Source organism: Oncorhynchus nerka, linkage group LG28 (assembly GCF_034236695.1).
Source record: "Oncorhynchus nerka isolate Pitt River linkage group LG28, Oner_Uvic_2.0, whole genome shotgun sequence".
Lineage (NCBI taxonomy): Eukaryota > Metazoa > Chordata > Actinopteri > Salmoniformes > Salmonidae > Oncorhynchus > Oncorhynchus nerka.
Window position 1 is genome coordinate 69,125,638 of NC_088423.1, and position 23,482 is coordinate 69,149,119.

General features: G+C 45.1%; 1 protein-coding gene across 4 annotated transcripts in view; it reads right to left on the bottom strand.

Moving 5' to 3' along the window:
- Window positions 1–303: 303 nt before the first annotated feature.
- The window catches only part of LOC115113606 (SH2 domain-containing adapter protein F-like), a 123,137-nt gene continuing 99,958 nt past the window's right edge, over window positions 304–23,482 (bottom strand). For all 4 annotated transcript variants that reach the window (XM_029641423.2, XM_029641425.2, XM_065013050.1 and 1 more), the window contains 3 exons: window positions 9,504–9,681; window positions 9,170–9,289; window positions 304–1,987 (listed from right to left, as the gene is read on the bottom strand). In XM_029641423.2, coding sequence (XP_029497283.1) covers window positions 1,801–1,987; window positions 9,170–9,289; window positions 9,504–9,681 — 485 coding nt within the window. In that variant the 3' untranslated portion in view covers window positions 304–1,800. The remainder of the gene's footprint in view (window positions 1,988–9,169; window positions 9,290–9,503; window positions 9,682–23,482) is intronic.

Here is a 23,482-nt window from a genome sequence, read left to right on the forward strand (position 1 = left end):
ACCCCTGTATGATTCTCTTAAATTGTTTGGAAATGCCAATTGGAAAACAGCCTTAGACATCTGCATTGATGCCACCTACTGGCTATGGGATTGCATAGCATGCTTCAGCACTCTCCTTGTTAACGATAAGATTAAAGGACACGTCAGTCCCTCTAGTTCAGGGGAGAAGTCAAACTCCAAGAACAAAGAGAGGCTTCAAGCAATGTCTCTAACCTCAAGGTCTGTACCAGAATAAGAGTCGTGTGGGTAGAGGATAGAACACAGAGACAATGGAAGAAATCAAGAGTGAACTGAATAAGAAACCAATTTTGAGATGTGTGTATTAAATAATTCGAACAAATAGAGGGGTTATGACAGAATGGAGGTCAGGGTTCATTTAGGAAAATTGAGTCCTCTGATTGGTCCATGGGGCTTCTACAGTCTTTATGTGAGGCTTGACAATCCTATTGGTCACGAGACACCATTACTCCTCAGTGTCTCAGTCAGGCCACCAGAGTCAGGCCACAGAGGCAGTTGGACACATGAAGCAGAACTGACTAAAACACAAAGCGAAGCACCACAGTATATGAGACCAGGTCCGGGGTATTTAAGCTCTGGCCAAACACGATCACATGGCAGAGAATAGTGAGGGCTGGATGCCACGAGGCAGGCCTTCACAGAGAGGAGTAACACATCTGCAATAAGAAGAATTACCCCAGAATAAATTACAGTCACAGAACAATCGTTGAAAGAAGCAGAACTCTAGAAATCAGCGGATCTAATCCGACTGATTCAACCCATGCATTAGAAGGCATTTAACCAAACATTTGTTACTGACATCACACAATTTCATAGTGACTATACATACAAATGCTGATCTGTAAAATGTAGTAAAAAAGAAGAAAAAAAAACGGAAAAAAAACGTGACTGGTTTATGCAAAAACATATTCTTAAACCATAGATGCAATTTGTTGGGAATAGGAGTCGCATGGTGGGGGTTGGATCAATATCTGCAATCCCATTGTACCTATTGATCTGCAGATTCACGAATGAAATTGATTTTCTGAGGTAGACAATGCAGGCATATTCCATTCTACCCATGCAAAGATATTCTACGATGGGGGATCGGGAAGGTAATTTGGACCATTTTGAGACTAGGCGCCCATCTCTGGCTCATTTAGCCAATGGTGCTACTGCCTACCAATGGGACACCCGTGGTGAAGGATATCAGAAATACAGTCCCGGGAATAGACAGAGACGTCAGTCTGCAGACCGTACAGCACTTAAACACTAAACTGTTGTTGCACTGACGGGGAAAGTATTCACACAGGGCATGTTTATTGAGTTTGCCAGCCACTGTAGAGTGCCCATATATAACTCCAATACATGAATTTGCCTTCCCTGCTTCCTTTATAAGGACATTACAATCTTTAGGTTCCCCTCACTAAACAAACATTACACTTTCAGCATAACATGGAGCCAAATCCAATATGAACAGGTCTTGTGTGGAAGAGGTGGGTACAAAGTGGCACTGTTGAGGAAGCAGCTGTGGGATCAGTGAAACAATGCTTGCAGATGATGTTTCAGTCAATGATAATGTTGTAGAAAATACAAACAAAAAGTTAATAGCAGGTCTGGGATCAGGTAGGTGATGACCGGTGAGCTGCATTATCCTCATCATCCCTGCCTCCTCCGCCAACTTGAACTCTGTCCTTCAGACCAATCAAACAGAAGGAAATAGGCAGAGCGACAGGGTTTCCCAGGGGAGGTGGCAGGAGAGGGCATCTGACCCCTGTGTGACCTTTGGGGAAGGCCATGTCACTATAGTGTCCTGATGGCCACGGGGTAGAGCAGGGACATGTGCTCGGCCCCCTTGATGGGCAGCTTGCGGCTGGAGTAGAAGTGGATGATCTCGGGGACACTGTCGAAGGGACAGCTGTTCTGACCCAGGATGTACTTGTTCTCCTTCGTCCTTGACAGCTTCATGTGCATGAAGCCCTGGCTGCTCCTAGAGGGAGAGAGAAAACAATATCAGCTCTAAACATTGAGTTTATCTCCCAGCGGTACAGTGACAGATCATTCCCAGGTGATGCAGTACAATTGGGTTTAGAACCCAAGACATATACTGTACACACTCCTATATACTGTAAATAGAGAGTGCTACTAGTCTAATGAGCAGCCAGGAAGAATCACTTAGGCTACACCAGTTAATAAATGCAGAGCAAATGAAAAACTCCCTGGGCTGTGCTCCCTACAGTATTTCTAGGGCTGAGCCGGAGCCTTGGATCTGTGTGCTTTGCAGCTCTTAAGTAATCTCCTGCTCTGGAGCCTTGTCTTAATGAGAAATGTGGCTGTATAAAACCCATTATACTGCAGGGAGGATGGCAGTGACACAGGCCTTTTATCACATACAAGGAGAGGGAGAGGTCAAAGATAGTGAGAGAGAGAGAGAGAGAGAGAGAGAGAGAGAGAGAGAGAGAGAGAGAGAGAGAGAGAGAGAGAGAGAGAGAGAGGAAGAGGGACATGGTGAGGTAGAGGGGGAGAAAGAGAGTTAGAGAGGAAGATGGAGATAGTGAGGAAGAGGGGGAGAGGGGTGAAAGAAACCCCAAACACACAGCATCAGGTTAGTGTCAAGCAATGAGCACACACTAACTCATTGTCCCAGAAAATGTTTTTTCTTCTGGTTGCATTGTGCAATGCCCGAGATACTGCAGAATCAGCTCACCCAGAGGACTTACACAGTTAGGAAAAGTATATATACAATATTTAGCAGAGCAGGTGTCACCTCTCCTGTCAACAGAAATAAAACTGTGGAATAACAGCCAGACAGTGATGGACTGCAATGACTTCCTGTTCTCGTAAGCGGGGAATGGCATTCATAGATGGAAATATGTGTTCTAAGCCATTCTGTCTGTCTCTGTGTGTGTGTCTGTGTGTGTGTGTGTGTGTGTGGTGTGTCCATTATCAGCAGAAATAACAACTTGCTGGGCATCTTCCGTTATCTTATAATTGCATTTGAAAAGCCTGAAGTCATATTATCTCACTAAGACACCAACAGAAACAAAGCCATGGAGAAAACACCAACATTAGGATCAAGGAGAAACTTAACAGGTTCAATTAAGGGACAATAACCATTAAAAATGACATTTCTCAAAACATCAGAGGAAAATACTTACTGTAAGTCAAATCTTTCATCAGTCCATGAACCAAGAGATAAAACCCTAGTGTGACACGGTGAAACTCATAAGGACCATGAAGGACAGTCAACAAGACATCTCTCATGTCAACACACTGCTGCTGTACGACTGGCAAGTCACAGCCTTGACGTGTATAGTTGCTGCACTAAAAGTATGGTTAGAGAGGGGGAGGTAGAAGGAGAGAGGAGTCGGAGAGGGGGAGACAGAGACCGTAAAAGAAACGAGGGAGATTGAGAGGATCTAGCGTGCGGAGAGGTGGATGATCGTTTTATAAGAGAGCTGAGGGAGAGGACTGCAAGGTTTCTCTGCTGCTATAAAAGTGAAGTAAATACAGCTAGTTTCAGTCCCATATCACTGAGCCTGATCAGCCAGCCAGCTCCTCCAGTTGAATACATCTCTGTCATTACCAGGATGTTCATCAAATCAAAGTTTATTGGTTGGAGTAGATGAGGACAGATATCTCTGGTCACACAGCCTGTTCACTGCCTACATCCCAAATTACACCCTGTTCCCTATTTGGGATGCAGTCACTGTGTTGCTGCTTCTTAAGCTGGGCCAGGAGAGGAGAGGCCACTCTGAAGGTAAAGTGAGTTTGATTCATCAACAGCTTGAGAGACAGGCCTTGGGTTACACGAGCACACCACTTAAAAAGCTAAACACATCAATAGGAACATTTTAGAAATCCTCCTAAGATTTCCTTCCCCGTCAGCGTTTAGCTACGCTTATCGCGTTTCAGCTCCGTGGAGACTGAGACAACGGCGCAACAGACCACCGCTGTCTGATAACAGAAATGTAGGGCTATTTTTGACCAGACTGGGCATTTTGTGTTTGTTATCGTATCCTATTTAGTTGTGCGCTTTTTTATTGTCTAATCGGGATTCATTTCACTCTGGAGGTCTGGTGTCCTGTTCACCGGGGTCTATGACTTTCACTTGAACCCGCTCATCCTTCAAGCAGAGAAATAGGCTGACAGCCATCATCGTTTATCTCTACCTCTCTACATATATTAGACTGCACCATGAATGATGCTTCAACGCAATAAATCCATGGCTTCAGAGAAGCCAAAACTCACCCAACAGAAGATAATGATCCAGAAAGAAAGCCTTGACCTTAAGAAGCATTGTGGGACAGGAATTGTCCTGAATAGCCACTCTTCCGGTTTAATACGTACTGCGGCAGCCACAAACAGAGTGTGTCTGACTGGAAGGATCACTAACATGATCAGGACATGACCACACCTGTTCCACATGACCACACCTGTTCCACATGACCACACCTGTTCCACATGACCACACCTGTTCCACATTACCACACCTGTTCCACATGACCACACCTGTTCCACATGACCACACTTGTTCCACATGACCACATGACCACACTTGTTCCACATGACCACACCTGTTCCACATGACCACACTTGTTCCACATGACCACACCTGTTCCACATGACCACACCTGTTCCACATGACCACACCTGTTCCACATGACCACACCTGTTCCTCGTGGTTTAGAGGGATTTTAAAAACAAGAATGTGGTTGATGCTGCTCATTATAGGTCAACTATACTGTAAGAAACTGTGTTGTTGTCGTGTTTCATTTGGGAACCATTCCAGTTGTGGTAATATCCAAGAAGAATACATGCATTAATAAAACGCACTGAACTGTGCACTGAACCACGTACTCCATAACAAACTAGAAGAGCCCTCACTGGGAGATCCCGGTCTCTCACAAGAAAGACAAAGAGAGGACACTTTTCGGAGACATGTTTGCCTCTCCTGACATGAGTTCAACTGCCAACGCTGAGAGATTTTGTTGTTCTTTCTACAACTCCAAGGCTTTCTAGTTTCCCATGTGTTATAGCATCAACACATTTTGTTGCATAAATCTTTGTTTTCCTCTTTCAACGGTTTATTTTCTACCTCAGTCAGCCCGTAAAACCGGCTGTGTAAAACCCCTCCCTGGGGGTAGGAGGGGGAGCTAAGCCACTCAGAGACCAGTGAAAGGCTAAATGTGTTTTATGCACCTAAAAGAGCACTCATCTTCAGAGAGAGGAGGAGAGACAGAGACAAGGTACCCTCTCTCCCTGTCAAAAGGCTCTGGAGACTCACGGTTAGTGAAAGTCTGGGCCTTCATCAATGATGCAAAGCACAAACGTGCCGCCGATTTGGCCTCATGAATATTTCAGCAGCTCCAGTCATGGAGTATCTAAACACAGGGTCTCTAGCCTCTGCCACAGAGGTTTCAGCATCTTCCAACATACACTGCTCAAAAAAATAAAGGGAACACTAAAATAACACATCCTAGATCTGAATGAATGAAATATTCTTATTAAATACTTTTTTCTTTACATAGTTGAATGTGCTGACAACAAAATGCTGATCCAACTTTGATGTAATGTCCTTAAAACAAGTCAAAATGAGGCTCAGTAGTGTGTGTGGCCTCCATGTGCCTGTATGACCTCCCTACAACGCCTGGGCATGCTCCTGATGAGGTGGCGGATGGTCTCCTGAGGGATCTCCTCCCAGGCCAACTCCTAGACAGTCTGTGGTGCAACGTGGCGTTGGTGGATGGAGCGAGACATGATGTCCCAGATGTGCTCAATTGGATTCAGGTCTGGGGAACGGGCGGGCCAGTCCATAGCATCAATGCCTTCCTCTTGCAGGAACTGCTGACACACTCCAGCCACATGAGGTCTAGCATTGTCTTGCATTAGGAGGAACCCAGGGCCAACCGCACCAGCATATGGTCTCACAAGGGTTCTGAGGATCTCATCTCGGTACCTAATGGCAGTCAGGCTACCTTTGGCGAGCACATGGAGGGCTGTGCGGCCCCCCAAAGAAATGCCACCCCACACCATGACTGACCCACCGCCAAACCGGTCATGCTGGAGGATGTTGCAGGCAGCAGAACGTTCTCCACGGCGTCTCCAGACTCTGTCATGTGCTCAGTGTGAACCTGCTTTCATCTGTGAAGAGCACAGGGCGCCAGTGGCGAATTTGCCAATCTTGGTGTTCTCTGGCAAATGCCAAACTTCCTGCACGGTGTTGGGCTGTAAGCACAACCCACACCTGTGGACGTCGGGCCCTCATATACCACCCTCATGGAGTCTGTTTCTGACCGTTTCAGCAGACACATGCACATTTGTGGCCTGCTGGAGGTAATTTTGCATGGCTCTGGCAGTGCTCCTCCTGCTCCTCCTTGCACAAAGGCGGAGGTAGCGGTCCTGCTGCTGGGTTGTTGCCCTCCTACGGCCTCCTCCATGTCTCCTGATGTACTGGCCTGTCTCCTGGTAGCACCTCCATGCTCTGGACACTATGCTGACAGACACAGCAAACCTTCTTGCCACAGCTCGCATTGATGTGCCATCCTGGATGAGCTGCACTACCTGAGCCACTTGTGTGGGTTGTAGACTCCGTCTCATGCTACCACTAGAGTGAAAGCACCGCCAGCATTCAAAAGTGACCAAAACATCAGCCAGGAAGCATAGGAACTGAGAAGTGGTCTGTGGTCACCACCTGCAGAACCACTCCTTTATTGGGGGTGTCTTGCTAATTGCCTATAATTTCCACCTGTTGTCTATTCCATTTGCACAACAGCATGTGAAATTTATTGTCAACCAGTGTTTGATTTCACAGAAGTGTGATTGACTTGGAGTTACATTGTGTTGTTTAAGTGTTCCCTTTATGTTTTTGAGCAGTGTATATGGCCTGAGAGGTTTCTAGGAAGCAGGAGGCTCCAACATGAGCAGACAGAACTCTGTATCACCCCCTCCCCACTGCCGAATCCATGAATCAACCCGCTGATTGTTTACTGGGTTGATCTGAATGACCCTACAGCCTCCTCTGCTTCCTACCAGTACTGCAAAACAAACACAGGCATGCTGGCAGGACACAGGCACATGATCCACCACACACACCAGAGAGCTGTTTAGAAATATCTGCCTTCCTGCCTTTGCCCTCTGTCCTGGGTGGATGACATCTCCACTGATCTGTGCAGGAGGTCCAACAAAGAGAGTGTTGTAAACAGCCTTTTACACAACTATGATTTATGGTTCACAAGCACAGACACGGAACAATTAATTCCATCACTCCTTTCTGGAACTGACACAATTAGTCCCATTATTGGTGGACATTGGTGGTCCAAGACGCACTCAGAAGTCTATGTGTTTGAACTTTGAACTCAGAGTCAATATGACTTTCTTCCACTGTGACTGGCCATGGAGGCAGCTGGATTGACAGGGTCAGAGGTTCAGTGCTGCTGGCTGAAAGGTCACAGTGCGTGGGCTGACTGAGAAGGACAGCTCCTACTGGAGATCAACAACACTCCTCTCCCCCACCCCCTCAGACACAGCATGGGACGTGTCACAGTGGCCTCCCAAGTGGCGCAGCAGTCTAAGGCACTGCATTTCAGTGCAAGAGGCATCACTACAGTCCCTGGTTCGAATCTGGACTGTATCACATCTGACCTTGATTGGGAGTCTCATAGGGCGGCGCACAATTGGCCCAGCGTCGTCCGGGTTTGGCCGTCATTGTAAATAAGAATTTGTTCTTAACTGACTTGCCTAGTTAAATTAAGTCTCCCCAAACAACCCCAGCCCTGTCTGTCCAATAAGACCTACCAGCCTACTGCACCAGACAGTCCAGCCAATGGCCCAGCACTGTCTGTCCAATCAAGCCCACCAGTCTAATTCCTTGTGTGTCCCCCCAGACAGGCCAGAGCAGATTCCCAGAGCTCTGGAAATGAAATGAGCAGTCAGTCAGTGTGAGGAGCAGTGGAGCAGCTCTGAACAGTATTATCTCCTCCTGCCAGTAGAAATGAGCCTAAAGCCGACTGACGAGGAGCGTCCTCAGAACCAGGAACGGTTTCCCCCCTGCTGCAATGTATCTAATCTATCACTGACTTTATCAACAGATGTGTGCTTTATTGTGAATAAGCAACAACAAAAGCCAACGACAAGAGAGCACAAATGCCAGTTTGTATCTGAAGAAAGGTGACAATAATACTGTACAACTGTCTTCCACTGTCTTCCATAACTCAAGCAGTTATCCTCTCTGCAGCTCATATCAGAGGCACTTTATCTGCCCCTGTGGTGAAATGGTTCTCAGCCAGGTATTGCTGTGTGCTCGGGAAATGGCAGCCCGCTGACACTCATCAGTTGGCTGGCTCCCTGCGGTCGTGTGAGCCCTCAGAGCCTCTGAGTCGATGGCATGTGACTGCCTTGCGGAGGTGAGTTCCAGCTGTGCAGCGAGACCCTTTAAGCTACCCTCCAGCCAAATGTCTGACCAGACTAAACCAATCAGGACCTGTCCCCTGGACTCTCCGCTGGCCAGGAGAGGGGGCAGAGGTCAGCCAGGGGGGCATTATGAATTCAGTTCTGGGCAAGTCAGCGAATCAGAGCACCAGAGAGGTTACCTGGTGGAGGTGGGAGGGCATCATGTAGGAAGGATAGGGTTCTTAAAGGTGATGTGTATAACCATACTGAAGAGACAGTCAGCAGGTAGGTAGGAGGTGAGGAAGATTCCTGGAGGCAGAATAGTGGTGTTGAACTGGTACTCTATGATAACCCGTGAACACCCTCAGTGGTGTGTGTGTGTGTGTGTGTGTGTGTGTGTGTGTGTGTGTGTGTGTGTGTGTGTGTGTGTGTGTGTGTGGACTCCAATCAAGTTGTAGGGACAGCTCAAGGATAATCAAAGGAAATTGGATGCACCTGAGCTCAATTTGCAGTGTCAGCACAATTTTCAATAAGTTTGCAAACCTTTTTAAAACATGTTTTCACTTTGTTAATATGGGGCATTATGTGGATTAAATCAAAATGGATTCAATCTATACAATAAATGTTGAATTCAGGCTGTAACAACAAAATGTGGAATAAGTTAGAAAGCACTGCGGGTACTGGGTGCTGTATATTCTCCCGTGTGTGAGAGGGTGGGGTGTCATCAACTGTACACTGATTACTTGTGTGTAGTGGACAGTATGTATGGGAAGGGTCTTACTTGAGTGAGAGGGAGAAGTCGTTCTTGCTGGTCTCACTGTTCCTCACCAGGTAGCTGGCCTCCTTACACAGCCTCAGCAGAGACTCTGCATCCGTCCTGCTGATCGCTCCATGGTACCAGCTACAGGGTGGAGAGAAGAGGGAGGACAAAACAGAGCTTCAAATGGAGAAAGTGCCTGTTATCTAACGTCAAAAGACAATCAAATATCTCCACAAAGCTCTACCTCAGAAGCACCAACACAAAAAATACCAAATCCCTGGAGAGAATCACAGGAATAGAATGACTAGTCATTATAATTCTGTGGATAGAAAGACAGTAGAGGAGGGTGACTTACAACTGGCTCTCCAGGGACATGGAGGGGTCAATGCGTTCCCCCAGAGCAGCACTGCAGTGGTCCAGAGAGCTCATCTTGGTGTTGACCAGACAGCAACTGGAGTGGATGCGGGGCGGACGCCCTCCTTTACCCTCCCTGGTGGGCGACATTCTGGACTTCTCCGCTCCTTCAAACTGGACTGTAAATGAAGGAGACACCGCCAGATATGAGCATCACAATACAACAGCATCTCAATAGAGGCCTTCCTGGAGACATTTCAAGTATCAGCCTTGGAACAATGAACACCCCGCCTCGTTTTTTTGTAAATAGCTAAGGGATGAGCTTCCGAGTAATGTAACCCCTCAAATTCATAGACAGAGCTATAGAGGCAAGTACAGACCATCCATGACATCAAAATGATAGTTTTAACAATGTTTTGAGGCTATTCAGTGTTTGCCTACATTTATATTGTTTACAAAATGAGTAAAAACAAGCTGATATGAGTCTGATGAGGTATGACAGTTGAACTCAGCTCATGAGACATTTACAAGTTATATACTTCAAGAATCAGTGGGTATATATCATTACTTTATAAGTCCAAAATGGATGTAGCAACTAAGGATTCTAGCTTTAACACACTGACCATTGAAGTCCATCTTGTGTTTCCTGTACTCGTCAATTGTAAGCAATTAAACTAAAGTGGCGTTGAGTTCATAGAAGCATGTGTTCTAAATTTCAGGCATATCTGTGAAAAACAGAGCTGCTGTGACTTATTATTCATGATTCCTCCTGGTCTTTCCCGGCTTGTATGTGCTGTGCTGCAGTGAGACGTGTTAATGAGTGGAGACAACCATGCCTCAGTGTTTAAAACGCACACACCACCACTCTGTACAACACATCCCTCTCAAGGACCTTCGCAGAGCGAGACAGAAATCAATCCAGCCACACTGTGCCAGACGGGAGGGAAAACACAACATGTACAAACTAGTCCAGGCTAATCACTGAGCCAGGCCTTGAAAAGTGCCAAGGTCACTAACTGTAGAATAGACAGGCTCCCTTGGAGGTGATCCATCTAAATAGTGACACGACCCTGACTAAACGCTAGAGGTCAGAGAGTTGCTTTTAGACCAATCAGAAACAAGCTACTCAATCTCCCTATTTACACAGTCTGATGTGAGATCAGAGCGTGGGAGGGGACCAGGAGTAGAAGCTGAAACCTCAGAACTTCCTGGTTGTGGTCAGCGGTTAGAGGTCAGAGACAGTGACACAGGAGAGAGGGGGGGTTACTCCACAGCTCATTCCTGTAGTTGATGTCACACCATCCTTTGGAAAGAGACCCATTTCCAGTTGCCTTGGCCTTGTTACCCCCCAGCAGTAAACTGAGGTCACCCTCCAAACATCAAAACGCATTACCAGGGTCTGTCACTGCCAGAATGCTGAAGACCGCTTTAGGACTTCAAGAGGAGTGGAGCAACATCAAACGTGGAGCCTCTGATGGAGGCAGTTCATTTAGCATACTCTTAGTTGTGATTGCATGCCCCCCGCCACCACTCATCTCAAGGGCTAATCTCACTCCAGGCCTGGCTTTAATTTCACTGAGTGGACATAGCTCCTCCAGACAGACAGACAAGAGCCACTGGAATCACAACATGTCGATGGGGAGGAATGCGCTTGTCTAGTCTAGACCACACCTCCAGTCAAAGGATAGCGTTTCACTTTCTGTAAAGCTATTGTAACATTGAGAGTCCTTACAGTCCTTCCACCATTATACACTGAACAAAAGTATAAAACGAAACATGTAAAGTGTTGGTCCCATGTTTCATGAGCTGAAATAAAAGATCCCAGAAATGTTATACATGCACAAAAAGCTTATTTCTCTCAAATTTTGTGCACAAATTTGTTTATGTCACTGTTAGTGAGCATTTATCCTTTGCCAAGATAATCTAACCACCCGACAGGTGTGGCATATCAAGAAGCGGAATGAACCTCATGATCATTACACAGGTGCACCTTGTGCTGGGGACAATAAAAGGCCACTCTAACACAATACCACAGATGTCTCAAGTTAAGGGAGCATGCAATTTGCATGTTGACTGCAAGAATATCCACCAGAGCTGTTTCCAGGGAATAGAATGTTAATTTCTCTACTATAAGCAGCTTCCAACGTCGTTTTAGAGAATTTGGCAGTACATCCAACTGGCCTCACAACCGCAGACTAAGTGTAACCACGCTAGTCTAGGACCTCCACATCTGGCTTCTTCACCTGCGGGATCGTCTGAGACCAGCCACCCGGACAGCTGATGAATCTGTGGGTTTGCACAACCAAAGAATTTCTGCACAAACTGTCAGAAACCGTCGCAGAGAAGCTCATCCCGTCGTCCTCACCAGGGTCTTGATCTGACTGCAGTTCGGAGGCATAACCGACTTCAGTGGATAAATACTAATTCGATGGCCAATGGCACGCTTCACGGCTGAATCCCGGTTTCAACTGTACCAGGCAGATGGCAGACATTTTGCTGATGTCAACGTTGTGAACAGAGTGCCCCATGAAGGCAGTGGCGTTATGGTACGGCCAGGTATAAGCTACTAACAACAAACACAATTGCATTTTATTGATGGCAATTTGAATGCACAGAGATACCGTGACGAGATCCTGAGGCCCATTGTCGTGCCATTCATCTGCCGCCATTACCTCATGTTTCAGCATGATAATGCACGGCCCCATGTCAGAAAGATCTGTACACACTTCCTGGAAGCTGAAAATATCCCAGTTCTTCCATGGCCTGCATACTCACCAGACATGTCATCCATTGAGCATGTTTGGGTTGCTCTGTTCCCGCCATGTTTGGGATCTCAGTTTCCGCCAATATCCAGCAATTTTGCAATGCCATTGAAGAGGAGTGGGACAACATTCCATAGGCCACAATTAACAGCCTGATCGACTCTATGCGAAGGAGATGTGTCGCGCTGCATGAGGCAAATGGTGGTCACACCAGTTACAGACTGGTTTTCTGATCCATGCCCCTACCTCTTTTTTTTTTTAAAGGCATCTTTGACTAACTGATGCATATCTGTATTCCCAGTCATGTGAAATCCATAGATTAGGCCTAAGGAAATTATTTCAATTGACTGATTTCCTTATATGAACTGTAATGCAGTAAAATCTGTGAAATTGTTACAGGTTGCATTTATATTTTTGTTCAGTGTATAATAACTCTTATTAATACACGTAGATGTCTTCCAGTAAACAACTTAATGTAAATGCCTGGCATGCACAACTAGAAGCATTTAACTGTCTTCCTGATGCTAAGCTCCATACTGAACAGCAGAAACCTATTCTGAGCATCCCTGAAGCATGCACAGCATGTGCTTACCACTGGCAAAGCTCAAGCATATATGACCATGTTGTTCCACCACTGGCCACCAGGGGTTCCCCTTAACCTAATTTCTATTGTTCATGTGAATGACATATCAGTACTTCTAATAAGCTAAGGCTGCATTTACACAGGCAGCCCAATTCTGATGTTTTTCTGAATTAATTGCCAAAAGATATGACTGGTCAAAATACCATTTAGTAGCAAAAATAAATAAAAATCTGAATTGGACTGCCTGTGTAAACACAGCCTTAGTGAAACATTTGCTCTAAAGCTCAAACCAGTTCAATGGCTTGGTTATACAGAATGATAATGGTGTTTTTGCACTCTTCACTTCTTTTGCACTGATACATAATTGAGTCTGAAGATGACACACATTGTATAGTATAAACGGGGCCAAATGATTTGTTTTACTACTCTCTGTTGCTCCATGGAGGATGTATTCTCACACAAATGTCATCCGCTTCTGTAAACGGTACAAGTAGCTCTCTTTGTATATGTTTAAGGTATATGTGTATGTGTGTGAGATAGTGTTTCCATGGAGACTGACCGGGTGGGAAAAGATGCGTGTTTGCAGCGTCCCACACCATGTCAGCCAAGACACAGCCAATCTGTAGCTCTGCAGCAAATCTTCCCCTGAGTATGTGCTTGCGTGTGTTTGTGTGCAATAATGTCAGAGAGAGAGAGAGAGAGCAGGAGAGGGACTGCTGTAGTCTATATATTTTGTTTCCTCTTTAATTAATAAAACAAAACCCTATCTCTATAAAAACAATGTCCCCTGTATCTCTGAACCACTGGAGACTACTGGGGGAGGACGGCTCATAATAAATGGCCGGAACAGAGTAGATGGAACGGCATCAAATACCTGGAAACCATGTGTTTGGTGTATCAGTCTTTACCACGAGCCGGTCCTCCCAATTAAGGTGCCACCAACCTCCTGTGCTCTGGGCGTATATGTGTATGTTGGTGTTGGATATGTGAGTGTGTGTTGTGAAAGGGAGAGTATTATCAGAACATGAGGAGTTCCCATGTGAGGAAACCTCTGTCCCTTTCGGTCAGCTACCCGTCATCACCGTGGCAGACAGAACACGCTCTGATGCTATCAGCGATCACATACCAGTACATGACATTGGCAAATGTCTGTCTACATTCCAGGTCTATGAAGGAATATGAACCAACACTAAAGTCTGTTATTAATGGCTTGATCGTGATAGTTTAGACGGACGTTCACCTGAGCCCTAGTCAGAGCTCTCAATTCCCCCTTTAATTATGCCTAATACTTTAATTCCTAAACACTCAAAACACCTCAATTAAACTCTGACATCTACAGTAACATCAGATCCACAAGGAACCCGCTCAGTGTGATTAAATAATTGTTATTCTCTTGCTTTCGACTCCTCCACCTAGGCAGAGTGAATGGCAATCCTCCGCGGTGTTCACCACTTTACAGTCAGAACAGGCCCTTTTCAGAGGAAATGCACATAGTTTCAAAAGAGGCATTACTAAGGAATGAACCACTAACAACAACAAAAAGCAACCATTTTATTGGTTTGAGTGTGAAGAGACCGTGTCTTCTATGATTGCCAACCGTCTCCCCCACAACAGCTGGAGCTGCAGTGGTGTTATAGGTTGGCTGATTCCTGGTGATATTCAGCCCAAACTCATTCCCTTTCATTCTCCACCACTCACACTCAGAACGGACAAGAGGAGGTTGAAGAGAGGATTGGCACACATGTAACGAGCCCTGTGGGGCAGTTAGAGTGACTTACAAACACGCCGTTCTGGGTGTGTGTGTGCGCGTCTGCCAGCCTGTCTACACGACCTGTACTGTGGCGTGTAAAGCAGAGCAAATGGAATCTCGGTATCAGATTGAACTGTCAGGCAGACGGTGATGGATGGTTGAAGGGCCCACCCTCTCCAGCCTTCCACCTATCTCTACAGGCTCCCAACAAAACAACAGGCTGCAGGGATGGAGGGAGGGGGATGGAGGTAGAGAGCAAGGGAGATGGAGAGGGGGAGCTGATTGGCTGGGACTTAGATAAACGCAGGCCACAAAAGGTCAAAGGGACATCTGGAGGACCAGAACATGCCCAGAGCAGAGCAGAGAGAGGGGGGGGGGTAGAGAGAGAGCGACAAAGGAATTCAGTAAGCTGAAAACCACTCACTACTACCACCCACCTTCCACACAGCACATTTACTTATTAAGCCAGCTAATTCATTCTCATTTACTAATGGTACTTCCATCAAAGAGTGAGTTCACTGGTCAGTGGGGAAAGCTTGAGATCTACTACTGTATTGCAGGCTTACAATTAATAATTCCAGCTTGACGTGTGAAATGATTAACAGGTCTGAAGGCTCATTGAAATGCATGACACATTGTGAGCATCAAACCATGAACCCATACACTGCCATGGGAGAGAACGAGCAGCTTGTAAAACCACTGCATTTTGTTGACATCCAGAGTATATTGTGCTTGGGGAAGTCGAATAGGATCGGTTGAAAGGATTATATAGAAACACATTTGCTGAGCCCAATGGTCTTATTCTCTGATGAGTTCAACATCAAGGCACGTTATTTTTCTATCAAATTCCAAAACGTGTTCTGACGAGTTTCCCAAAGACAAAGGAACAATCCTCCAAAGGCAAATGCATGCAGATTCCTTGAACAAAAATGAAATATTTTAATGACATTGTTTGTATTCTAGTGAGACAGAGGGAAGAAAAGGTAAAAGAATGGCCTGAACGCCCAGACAATCAATTCACATCAGAAAACAAAGGCAAAAGCTCTTCATTACATCTAGACAAAGGAATCGGTCTTCTATTTATATGCAGATGTAATATCTTTACTGTCACAGCTGTCAGGCAATATTTAAATATGATAATGATGTTGAACTGGTGAGACAGGTTCTGTTCGGCTGTACTGGACACTGTTCTCTCCAGGTCCATATCACACGGCTAATCATAATGGCCCTGGTAACACTTGTAGCCTGGAGACCTGGCTAGGGCCAGGAGGAGCAATGGCTTTTGCCCCTAACAGTTCTAGGATCAGATTAATTACCCTACACCCAACTTTAACCATTAGGAGGATGTCAAAACATCTGACCCTGTAGCAGTGGTTAGGAACAACTTCTACCTACTCTTACTATCTCCTCATGTTTGCCTGTAGCCAGAGGCGACAGGAGGCGAGAGGCAGGCACCTGTACTCACAGGAAGGTTAGAGAGGCCCCACCCCTAGTTTCTATATCCAACATCTGACCCATGTGATGTGGTGGGAGTTCAGATAGAGAGAGGATCCTCTTTCAGCCAGCCGCCACACTAAAACCCACTCATATCCCACGCATTGGGGAAGTGCAGCCATTCCCAAGGCATTATAGGGCATAAATCATCTATCCGCCTGTCCTCACCCTCAGAACACAGCCAGCTCATTTTACTGGCCCGCTGTCTGGCTGTCTGGTGATGGAGGGAGGATGGCTCATTGTAATGGCTGGAATGGAATGGATAGAACAGTTTGAAGGGCATTAAACACATTTCCAATTTAAACCCCAGCCTCCATTGGTCTCTCTACAGTAGTACTCCCCCTCTACACTACCAGGGGAGTACAGAGCCTCAGCCTGGGTATTAGTTCTGCTACACATGGCCCCTCTCCTCTCTCTCTCTCCCTGGATAATTAGTTACTGATTGTAGAGCTGTGGAAAAGCTGCAAACATCGGCAAACACACAGAGGCTTCTTAATAGGAAACGGACCGAGTCTCTATTAATCGAATCACAACCAAGTCCCAAGTCTCGAGTCAAGTCCAAGTTGTGCATTCTAAGAGGAAGTCAAGTCACAAGGTCCAAGTCTCAAGTCAAGTCCAAGTTGTGCATTCTAAGAGGAAGTCAAGTCACAAGGTCCAAGTCTCAAGTCAAGTCCAAGTTGTGCATTCTAAGAGGAAGTCAAGTTGAGACACGTTTTTTTTAAGTCAAGTTAAAAATGTGTCTATACATGCAATGATTGCAAATCTTTGTCTATTTATTGACACTACAAGGCAGCCCTTTTTATAATTTTGTCTACAACACATTTAGATGATGTAATTGTAAAATAGGGATCTTGTAGCAGTCGTCAGGGCATGACATCGGCAGAAGGCAAGGCAGGTCGATGTGCTCAGATTGTACATTTGTTTACAGGTCTTGGTGATCCAATGGTGAAAGCACCATATAATACAAAATATAAGAGTAGATTTACCAAATATACACAGCCCAAAAGAAATGGCTTCTGTTTGAGGCATAAACTGTCCAGGGCATGAATGGACATAGGTAGCGGGCAAGACTGTACAGCCTCCCCTTGAGAAACCAAACTGACTCCATCTAACAGGAGCTGAAACAGGTACACTACCGTTCATTTCATTTCTCAGAACAAGAATAGACTGATGAGTTTCAGGTGAAAGTACTTTGTTTCTAGACATTTTGAGCTTATAATGAAACCCACAAATGTTGATGCTCCAGATACTCAACTAGTCTAAGGCCAGTTTAAATGATTATTTGATCAGAACAACAGTTTTCAGCTGTGCTAACATAATTGCAAAAGGGTTTTCAATTAGCCTTTAAAATGATACACTTGGATTAGCTAACACAACGTGCCAGTGGAACACAGGAGTGATGGTTGCTGATAATGGGCCTCTGTAGATATTCCATTGAAAATTAGCCTTCCAGCTAGAACAGTAATTTACAACATTAACAATGTCTACACTGTATTTCTGATCAATTTGATGGACAATTTTTTTGTTGCTATTTCTTTCAAAAACAAGGACATTTCTAAGTGACCCCAAACTTATGAAAGGTAGTGTACATACTGTATAAGCACTTGACCACTCCCAGGACCATATAATTACCCAATTGGCAATTACAGTCAATAAACTGGTTCTACAATGTAAAAGGCAATTTCCACATCCATTGTTACATTTGTTTTAATCAGAGTTAATGACTATTCATTATTAAGCACAACCAGAATGACAGAGACATAGGACACAGGCACACGGAACTCGGACGCAACCCGGGAAATATGAACAAAGGAAGCCAAACATTGAATTAAATAAACAGAACTTCTACCCCAGGAGCCTTGCGAATGTTCCTGTGCACAATAAAGGGTAGAGGGTAAGAAATGGCTAAATTAAAATGGATCGTATCAAACATGAAACAGAAACGCCTACGTGTGGCAATAAACGGTATGGGACGGAATGATGAAACGCTAGTAAACATTGTAGGATTATATACGGAAAATAGATTTATCACATTAGCGCATTTAAACGTGTGAAAGCAAGAAAACAAAGACTCTCTGGCAGGAGTATGAAGAGCTCAAGTGGAGAGACTATGGTGTGTCCTCACCACAGTAATAATTCCTTTTAACAAATTACAAATGCAAGCTTCATAAGTAAATTTCAATTTCCAGCAATTTTGACATACTAAATGGCTAGTAGGTCTAATTGTTGCCTGATGCTCAATTGCTGGTGAGCTAACAAAGTAAACAGTCAATATTCTTGATCACCAAAATATTTTTGGAGCTGCATATTTATTTATTATGGCAATCCTCTCCCTACAACTTGCTGTTTACGCTGCACCCGATCCTATAGCTGTACAGCAAATCAGCAATCTGTTCACTAGTGCACCCGACTTGTGTTGATTGACAGTTTGCTGGTCCAATCAGAGGGCCAAGTGTGCGTTTCACTAGCCAATCTGTTGCATGTTTTTTTTTTTTTTTTTTGCAAGGGCGATGCTGTGGCTACTGTCTCTTGCTGCATGGAGCATAATCTGTGGAGACTCTGACACAAAATGAGTGACAAAACGTTACAAACCCTGGCCAGGAAATTTCAAGTCATCAGTCTCAAGTCAAAGTCGAGTCCAAGTCATGTGACTCAAGTCCAGAAGTCTGAAATAGGGTTATTATTTGGTCACAGAGCATTATAAGAACAAGGTGTTCTCACCAAAATAAACAGTAGTAAACTTTGGGATTTGAATGGGTTCTTAATCAAGGGTTTGAAAGTATGACCTATAAAGAGCAGCGGGCAGGGGGAACAGTTATGACTATGTTGACAGTAGCATTAGGAGTCACCTACACTTCCAATTACCCATCCAGAAGGCAATTCAGCGCCATTAAAAGCAATGAGTCTTCGTCCACACAAACTGGACTAGTGCTAGTGATTTTCTGTCATATGTAATCCAGATGGAAAAGGGAAGTTATTACAGAGATCATGTGAGCCGTCAAACTGATTTAAAGATACCGTAGAGCTGATCAATCACTTCCTCCTCACTCGATGAGGTCACACAGTAAACTGGCTGACACTATTTTCATAGGTTGTCATAGTGAATGGAATGTTGTCTTACAACTGTATGGTATGTTGTCGCCCGCGCAATTTGTAATTTCTCAACTTTAACAGACAATGACAGTTCACCAGTACAGTAGACTATCAGGGAACAGGATGAAGAGGATGAGCAATGGAAATTAGATATGGTTATGGATATGGCAAGAGAGAGAGGCAAGGGGACATTGTTGATGAGGGGCGCTGGATGAGGCTCTCTGATGGTGGTGGGATGGACAGACAGAACAGGAACAAAACCCACCATGGTGGTGCTGGTCACAGGCAGTGTGCCCAGGGGAGTGCTGGGCTGGCTGGGGGGGCAGAGCGGGGGGTGACTCCACCCCCTCCAACAGGGCCAGGGGAGGACTGTGGTTGAGCTGGCCGACAGGAGGGGGCCACGGCAGATCCTTGATCACTTTAATCTCTACTGCAGGCAGCCCAGGTCACCAGGACGGGAGCAAGAGGGAAGGAGTGGAAGAGAGAGAGGTAGATGCAGAGAGATAGAGAAGAGAGAAAACATGAGAGAGAGAGGCAGAGAGAGATAAAGGGATAGAGAGGCAGATGAGGAGAAAAGGGGAAAACAGAAGAGGGCAGAGTAAGAGAAATGCAGGACAGTAGCATCCCATGCAGGTACAGGTCAGGTTAGTATAGCACAGCATAGTCAACGGAACAGCAGGGAAAACCAGTAGACAGCAGGACTGAAAAGGAAGGAATATTACTTTACCTGAGACAGACAGACTCTGGCCTTTGACCTCTCCACTTTGCCTCTACATGTTTCTTTGACGTTTTACAAGGAGTCAACCCGGGGGAATTTTCAACTGCAGGTCAGAGTCATTAATTACGCTCTGGGTTTCACAGGGAAAGTGGCTGAAGAGAGCTACTAACGAGGGTTTTAAAACAGAATCAAAGACCTGAGTGGACCTGAGCATGACTTGGCTAGTGTGAAAAGCCTCACGGACAACACAAGCTCTGGTATGGCTCATAACGGAGTTAAAGTCTGAAACTGCCTCCACAATAAGATAAAGGGCAACATACAAGATTCTCTCCTTGAGCCAGACACAGTGGAATGCATTGTAATGGCGGGGGGCACCTGGCAGACCTAGCCCCGCAGTAATGTATCGTTCATGTCCAGATGGGAGTATTACCAGAGTAAATCGAGTGCTGGGGCGCCGGCCCATCTTTCACTAGGAATGGCCCACTTGTTTAATAGCACAGGAGGCTCCCTATCCACCAGGGAGCTGCTGGTCTGTTTGCTGCAGTGGCTAATAAAGAAACATGGTGCAACGGAATCGTTCTCTGGATAAACGAATAGAGCCCTGGTGTTATGTTTCATCACTGAATCACCCTCATAAAATAGTAGTAAGTGCAGCAAGATATATTGTTGAAAGTAGAAAAGAACACACCACAGAATGGTTTAGTTCAAACACATTCCAGTCTAACCATTGTCTGAAAAACAATGACATTCAACCCCTATTCCAAGGAATTCTTTACTATCCTCATGCCAAGTAAGCCATTAATTTAGAATCTCCCACCTCAGGCGATGGAGTGACTGCTGCTTCCACTACTAATGAAAAAATAAAAGCTGGGAGTTTGTTGATTGTCGCCTGGATGTCGCCAGGTTTTATAGGCTGCGAAACTAGCTTTTCTTCTGTGAGTTGAACGGACACATTATTGACTTGTCCATGTTCTGGCCTGCAGGAAAAAGCTGGGATGCAGAACATGCTAATGAGGAAGGGGGAATCAGCTCAGCAGGTGACGAGGGAAAACAGAGAATATTCAGTTGGACAAGCAATTAAAGACCTCAGCCTTAGTGCCGTGGTGGCAGGGTGAGAGTGACCTTGCTGCAGGACTATTGATATGATAAGGGCTCATATGAGGATGGAGTCCTCACTATGAATGGCGTTCTCGGAATGAAGTGTCCTCACTTTAATGGTGTCCTCACCAAGGATGGTGTCCTTTCCTCACTATGACAGCCAATAGCGGAGAGAGTTATCTCTGGTTCTCAGACGAAGGCAAATGAGACAGAGGTATAGGGTTGGGACAGAGGTCAGAGCTCTAGCAGCTAATATAATAAATTCCTGCCTTGGGATGCCTCACCACTGAGCGATTTAAAAGTTGAATTCTCATTTCAAATTCCAGGTTAGCATGTAATTGTTTTGGGAGTAGCAGGCGTTGCAGTGTCACGCAGCCTTGCTCTGAGGATGAAAAGCCAATTCTTACAGGTTGGTCTCAGCTCAGCTCTGCTCAGATGCACAGTGCAATAATGAGGTGAGCAGTCACACAGCCACTTCTAAAAGAAAGGTAAACTGATTCAAGTGGCAGAAGTACAGTGGCGGTCTTCAAACCTCCGGGTGTCTGATTCTCCCTTACCCTATAACCTGTTTCAATTTGCGGTCAGCCCAAGAGCCTTTTCTGAATACATTTCTGAATACATTTAGACTTGGATGTTATGTCGCGGCACAGATGAGTGCATCTTAAGGCCTCGACACGCTGCTCTGAGACACTGTGTGAAGTGACCCGCCTGGGACTGGGGAGCAATGGGGGCCAATTCATCATCCTAATTTTTCAGGCTGAGGTGATAAGAGAGGCTGAAACTCAGCAGAGACATTTTGCCTCTATCCACAGCCTATCCAAGTCACACATACTGTGCAGTACTGTGTGCCAGATAGAATGGTCTGTGTGTGTGTATGACTGGGCTGGCACAGACAGGAGTCAGGTCCTTTAGTTGGCACTGCCTCACCAGTGACATGTCCCCACAGTGATCCATGTGTTTTGCTTTGGGAAGAGGTGAATCATGGGTAGAAGGTTGTTATCTTACTACGTATGACATCCCGTGGGACTCGGTGACAGTGGAGGTGCCTTGAGCAATAGGAGCAAGACACAGAGCCCAGCTCACCCCATTCTACCAAACCCCCTGGGGTTTACTCTGCCCTAGACGGTCTCTCAGAGTCACTCTCTACAACTATACAGTCCATTCTACCAATGTTCAGGACGTTATCTCTCAGTTAGGATGAATGTTGATGTCTCCAGGGCATATTGGTTGGAAGTACTCACTGTAGTGTTTTTGCTGACTTTAATGTAGTATTCACTTTAGTTAACTGTAAATACTACAGTATACAGATCACTATAGTATAAATACTGTAGTAAAATAACTGTAGTATATACTAAAGCAATTAACGTCATGTTTTTGCAGATTGTTGTAAACTATAGTATTTACTGTAGTGTTTTTGTTTTATTATCTTTGACTTAGAAGTGGAGGCTTTCTGCTTGAGGAAACCTACTGAGCAAATGTTCCATAACCTGTAGGTAGGTTGTATTGAGGTCTGAACGGATAGTTCAAGCTTCTGCTCTTTTCTGTGACCTATAGGGAACATAATATAAGGTCTATACTTGGCATGTACGTTTCTCACTTATTGGAGGCACAAATTGGGATATGGGGAGGGGAATGAGCAGGGTACATGCAAATGAAACACTGTAGTATATAGTAAGTGTCCTTGCACAAGCCGGGATGGCTTGGACACTAGTCTATATCGCAGGGCCTTACCCCCAATCTATCTCCTTAATGCTGAGTGTCAAGCGGAGGCGCATCGGGTCCCATTTTTAAAGTCTTTGGTATCACTCGCCCAGGGATTAAAATCCCAACCTTCCAATCTCAGGGCACTGAACTGCAGTATATACTATATATTTTTTTTAAACTGTAGTGTTTTTGTGAACTATAGTATTGGCTACAGTGTTTTTTTTTTGCAGAGAATGCTGTAGTACTACAGTTTACTACAAAATTCTATATTAAGTACTACAGATGATTGAGGGATACTACAGTTTAGTAGTCTACAGTATACTACAGTTTTTTATAAAATGCTATAGTAAGTACTGTAGTATCTTATAGCCTAGTAAACTAGTATTTTTAGATGTGGGTGTGCAATGGTGTTAAATTGTGCCGGGTCCTACCGGTCCCGAAACCAGGCACTATGATCCAAATGAGAGCTTAGAACCGGTACCTTTCGCTAGCCTATTTGAATTATCTAATGAAAAACTGTTGTCGACGTTTAATTTTCCACAGCCAACAACACGAGTAGGCTAAGCAACAGCAAACTCAGACAACCACATAGTAGAATAGTTTACCTATTCAATTGTTCAGCCTGTCGCATTCAATGCGAGAAAATAATATTCCTCTCTAGGCGCATTCAAATTGCGAGTATATGCCCAGTCACTGTAGCCTACAACGTTCTAAATGAAGTCGCGGGAAAAAGAACACTCCTTTGAAAGCAGTCGATGGCCACTGTTAAAAGAGGAGG